Genomic DNA, 6,000 nt, shown 5'->3' with positions numbered 1-6,000 from the left:
TTTGACTGCAAATTGAATGTAGAAGTAAAACTTTCTAAAAATAGATTTACTCTTCTTCAGTTTTTACATTTAACTTGCATTGAATCCCAGACAACTCAGTTTTTAGTAAATTACCGCTTTCTTAGTTGAATTTTCAAAGACTGGCATTAAAAATTGTTTATGTTATGACTAAAAATATAGTTCTTGCATGAAATTACAGGCTGTCATACACTCTTTTAAATCAAGTTGCAGGACTTCCATTTGAAGAAAAAAAAAATAAAAAAATAACCCTTCTATTTTCACTTCAATCTTTTCCAGTGGGAAGCAGAGATTGGATTCTTTACATTCAGTGTGGGTCACACACACATTAGTCATTTGCATTCATACTCCTCTCCCTGACATTGCTAACCCTGTATCCCATGCACGGTGCCCAGGTCTGACTTGAATGTTGCAAAAATAGCCACTTCCCTGCAGAAAAAGGAAAGGGCATGAAAAGTTCCTTATTAATAAACAACTTTTAATTAAAATAAAGGCTGTTTAATGTATCAGATGCTCTCTACTCTGTTGACAGGTGTTAGAATTTTGAAAATGTGAGCTGAGAGAATTTTGTTGGGGTCAGGGAGTTAGGATTTCCATTTCAGAGCTGGCATCTGCCGTTCCCCAGCTTTGGATCAAGGTGAATTCCAACTAGATGCTGCTTTTTTTCCTGACTGGAAATGTTACAGCATGAATCATTCCTTCAGTTAGTCGGTGAGGAATTGAAATGTCATTATTTTAATATTAACATCTCTTCCTGAGGTTTGCCTGCATAAAGGTTCCCAATTCTTGTTCCTTTTGTCTGCTTTTAATTTTTGTTGTAGTGTGTCCTGGTGAGACGTCCATTGCTGGTGCCCATCTCCAGGATTCCCTCTAATCTCCCAGCCTTTCCTTTAGGAATGGGAAGTTCAGGCATGGGGTGGAGAATAGGGCTCGTTGTGGTGATGCCATTCAGTGCTAGCGGTGTGCTCAGAGTCCGCTGAGCGGCCTTTGAGTCCAGACACAAGTGCTTTTGTCTTCCTCAGGCCTTGCTCTATAAAGGTCATTTCTGCACGTTCACGGTCAGAGGATTCCTGCGCAGACAGCTGTTGCAGACCCTCAAGATGGAAGCACCCAAATTGTTCCCTGTCCACAGGCTGTGTCTGTAAACCTACCATCCAGGAGGACACCATGCTGAGGCAATGAGCCCTGTCACACCTGTGCATATATATGTTTTCACGTGGGTCTTTCCCAGGGCACCAAGTCAACTTGTATACTGGATTCTAGATAGCTGCATCTCTCTTACTTGCCAGCAGACCTGAGAAATCAATTTGCTAAGAAACACTGCATCTGCCTTAAAACTGGAGTGACTTTATTTCAGTCCTAGAGATATCCGTCGCAGTGATTAAAGAAGTGTCTGTGTAGATTACTTATGCCAAGGGATTCTAGTAGTTGCATAATGAGACAAATTTGCATTTTAATATCCCGATACATGATACAGCACCGTAATAATATATTAAATGTGGCGGTATGGAGTCCCAGTGGTGAAGTTCCCTTGTTTTCTTTTGCTTGACACACTGAAAGAAAAGACTGACATCTTTTGAGTGAAGAAGCATGGCTAGATCATGCAGGATGAAAATTGTAAAATCCGTTTCTGATTGATGCTGGCAGTTGTTGCTGCTTTTGTTACAAAGCAGAAGCCAGTCTTTGGTTGAAGTCAGCCTTTTTCATTCACTTGAACAGCCAGTGGTACCAGTAGTATAAACTGAATAGGATTTGGTTCTTGCTTTCAAGCACAAGCCACTCTTTCACAACTACCCCCTTCTGTTTTTGTCACCTCCCTATGAGCAGTAAAGCTTTCTAGGCATTTTATGGTGCTCCCTCAATGTTGTCAGAATGTGCCAACTGCAGGGCTACAATTCCTTTTTTACAGTGCAAGAATGTAGCAGAGAAAGTTTCTATATGCTTACAGAAACACACACAGCTTTTTAAGTACTTGTTTCTTACATATTGATAGGGCAACATCTGAAAAATATTTATTTTTCTGTGCGTTATTTCAGCTCCAATTAATTTCTTTTCTGCTGGGAAAATAATACTGATCATAAAAATGAAATGTTAGTTGGGAATCCTTAAGCTTCTGTAATAGAATATTTTATTCAGGATGAAAAATCAGAATTATGAGCTTGATTTTGCTTTTGGTGAAGCCAGTGGTTAAATCTCCAATTACCTTAAATTGGAGCAGGATCAAGTCTTCTCTTTTGCAGAAGGATATCTTAAACAGTCAATAATCCTTAATCTCTGATTTAAGACACTTCCATTTGGTAAAGTTTTTGTTCTGTTCCAAGCCTGGAGCCATTTGGCAGAAATTGCTTTTGATACACTTCCTGGAAGTCTGTTTTCTGAGTCTGTTTAGGAGTCTGTTTCTGTAATCTTAAATGAAAAAGATATATTTGTTGCTGCCACAAGCAATATAGATTGTTTGCATACCATGTTGTTCATAAACAACAAAAAAAGGTACATATGGGCTCCACATGGAACAGATGACTGGCTGCATTCCCTTAATGCAGTAAGGTGTTGTTTGAGACAAAGATATGCAAATGAACTAAAATATTTGATTTTTTTTATAAGCATTTTATTCTTATTTGATAAAGAAACAGTAAATTATCAGCTTAGAAAGATAGTGTGAATGTTTGGATGCTGTACTTGGAGAAGGCATGTCATTTCACTTGAGTAATGTGACATGAGAAGTGAAACTTGAATGTTTCTTGATAACCATAAATTGGTCATGGGATCCTTTTAAAAAATTATGGTTAAAAAGAAAAGCAATTTAAACAATAGGCTCTGTTCTGGAAATTTCAACTTGTATCATCCACTTGGTTTGCCTCTTCAAGGTCTTTCCTGCAACTAAGAGGAGACAAGTTCATTTTTGAGCAAAGAGGAGTTTAAGATTCTCATTAGAACTCTGGAAATCAGACTGTTATAAGTAGAGGATTAAGTATCATAGGATTTGCAGTAAAATCATGAGTATATTTATCCAACAGTAGTTTGCAGAACCTGAATACCTTTAGCTCAGAAAATGTTTATGCTTGCACCCAATTTAGCTGCTGATTTGTGAAACAGTTGTTTCTATTATTTTCCATTAATAACCTTATACTATGTTGTGGGGTGGAATTAACTCAGCAAATTCAGACTGAAATGGTGATTACCATTTTCTCACTATTTTTTGTTTAGTAGCTGCAAGGTGTATTATTTCATGTACTGTAATGTGGGCTAAGTCCCCAGCTCTTTACTAGAGCCTTACACAGGTAAATTGCTGTTGAAATCAAGGCTCTTTTCCCTCCCTTTCTTCTGACCCCTCTGCTTTGCATTTCTCTTTCAAAGACTGTGTCTGAGGTCCAACACAGATGCTTTGGGAGTTAGGAGTGGGCTGTCACCCATTTCCCAGAGGATGTCTTCCTCCTGAGGCTCCACAGAGTATCCTCTGGAGACTGTAAAACTGTGTGTAAAGGTTAATAGATTTGCTTAACATACAGAGCTGTTGTTAGACCCATCATCCTAAAGACCTGGCAGGAAAAAAAGCAACCTTAAGTTCAGTGTTTCCTTTGCAATGATCTTAGAGGAATTCTATGAAAAGTCATGGAAGCACTGGTAACTGCTTGCTATGCAAACATGTCAAAACTGGTGCTGATGGAGTTACCAAAGAAAAGCCTTTACATAGCTCTGATTTTAGCAGAGACTGGAGAGTGCAGCAGAGGAAAAAGAGGAGTTAGTAAGCTCTCTTGCTCCAACATCTTTGGGAGATTTCTGGAGGAAAAAAAGAAAAAAGTTAGTACTAGTATCTGTGCTCTGCAAGAGATTATAATCTCCCATATAGTATTTTTCAAATCTTATCCTCTTTTTCATAGAAACAAAGCACCATTGACATACATGGAGATGGTAGCATCTGAACATGAGCCAGCAGTGTGCCTGAGTGGCCAAAAAGACCAAAGGCATCCTGCCCTGCATCAGAAATTGCATAGTCAGCAGGACCAGGGAAGTGATCATCCCTTGGTAGGCAGTGCTGGTGAGATTGCACCTCCAGTAATGTGTTCGGTTTTGGGCCCCTCACTATAAGAAAGGTATCGAGTTGTTTGAGTGTGTGCAGAAAAGAGCAGTGAAGCTGGTGCAGGGACTAAAAACCAAGCATTATGAGGAGTGGCTGAGGGAACTGGAGTTGTGTAGTCTGGAGAAGAGGAGGCTGAAGGGAGATCTCATCACTCTGTACAACTAGGCTGCAGCAAGGAGGGTGTCAAGCTCTTGTCTCAGGTGACCAGTGATAAAACATGGGGAAGCAGTCTCAAGTTGCACCAGGGAAGGTTTACACTGGACATGGGGAATAATTTCTTCATGGAAAGGGTGGTCAGCCATTAGAGTGGACTGCCCAGGGAAGTGATGGGATCCTTGTCCCTGAAGATATTTAAGATACTTCTGGATGTGATATGAAGGGACATAGTTTAGTGATGGGAATTGGTAGGGCAGCTTGATGGTTGAACTTGATGATCTTGGAGGTTTTTTCCAACCTAAATGCTTCTGTGATCTCCAGATGGTAAGACTGAGTTTTTCTGTGTTTATATTAAGCTCTGGTTAGTACTTTATGAAGCTGTTTATACATAAAAGATTTGACTTTTAATCCAAAAATAGTTCCTATTCTGCCTGCCCAAAGACCTGGTCTCTTCCCATTCCTTAATACACGATGTTTTAGGTCTTGTAAAGTTGGCCTACTAGCTTGTCTTCTCAGAGAGGGACCTCTAAGACTTTAAAGCTGCAATTTCTATACGATGCCCCTGCTGTGGTATGCTAGGAATCATGATGTTCAGAACTGAGCTTTCTGATGTAGAGGATTTTCCCTCTTTGCTTGATGAAGATGGAATGTTGTTTACCTGCTAGTTCTGTATCTGTCCCACAAGAACATATATGCCTCTTCTACAGTAATATACAAAAGTTCTGTTCATCAAAATATTTCTCCTTTGGATCAAAAATAGAAGCAATTTTGGAAATGCAGAGGCTTGGTGTATCATTCATCATCCTATGCTAGAATTTCATTTGTAATATCCGTCCTAACAAGTGAAAGTAAACTGAATAGCTACTCTGAGTTACCATGGGATTAACAGGGTTTCTTTCAGCCAATGGACTCCGAAGATCTTCACTTTTCCAGACAAGAAACATTGTTCTTCTATATCCTGGAGATGAGAAACTGTAATTATGATGAGCATGATGAGTGTCAGACTGTCTTGCAATCTTCTGGAAACTCGATTGTTTGTTTAGACCTGTGAAAAAGCTCCCTTTCATCTGTGCTTTGCAACTGGAGGAAAAAGCAAAGCAGATGGTAAAGTTGTTTTGGGCATAGAATTTTCTCCTACATACATCCTTACCCATCCAACATCTTCACTGGAGCTTTGGCTCAAAAAGACCCTCCAAGGCAGTGCTGCCTGGCTACACAGATGGTAGCTATTCTATGGCAAGCTCATACAGATGCTGTCTGTAACCCAGGTAATTCAGATGTGGTAGTTACCGCTTCTCTTTCAGCGCTATACTGTTTCAAATGTCTGTTCTCTTGGTATCTCCTAATGTCTCACTTTCGTCTTTATCCTCACGTTGATTAAAGCTGGAGTCCTGATCTCAGCATATGCAATCAATACATGAAATAGATACGCAGTTGCCTCTGTTGTCCAGTGTTGTATAAGCATCCTGGATGTGCTTTCAGAAGTAACGTAAAGGAGGGAGTAGCCATGTGTTTATGCAACACATCAGGATAGTACATCTCATGGATAAAGGTGAGGGATGTGATCACCAGTGGAGAAGTGAATACACAGGATAATACAGCAAGTTAACAGGTGGCTCAGGTCACTTAATAGGGTAAGGACAGAAAAGAGAAGAGCAGCTATGTGATAGTGATAGGAATCTCAAAAGGTTTTCTCTTTGTGGAGGTGGGGTCAATGAAGCTTTGCAAAAGACATAGAGGACTCT

The 6,000-nt window shown here is 39.8% G+C and overlaps 1 protein-coding gene across 1 annotated transcript in view; it reads left to right on the top strand.

The window, feature by feature from the left end:
* Window positions 1–3,921: 3,921 nt before the first annotated feature.
* The window catches only part of GADL1 (glutamate decarboxylase like 1), a gene marked incomplete at its 5' end in the record, with an annotated part of 71,261 nt that continues 69,182 nt past the window's right edge, over window positions 3,922–6,000 (top strand). The window contains one exon of the mRNA XM_082755343.1: window positions 3,922–4,057. Within this exon, the coding sequence (XP_082611469.1) occupies window positions 3,922–4,057 (136 nt within the window). The remainder of the gene's footprint in view (window positions 4,058–6,000) is intronic.

Source organism: Aythya marila (assembly GCF_965140915.1).
Source record: "Aythya marila genome assembly, chromosome: 2".
Taxonomy (NCBI): Eukaryota; Metazoa; Chordata; class Aves; order Anseriformes; family Anatidae; genus Aythya; species Aythya marila.
This window is presented reverse-complemented; position numbering and strand designations above follow the sequence as displayed.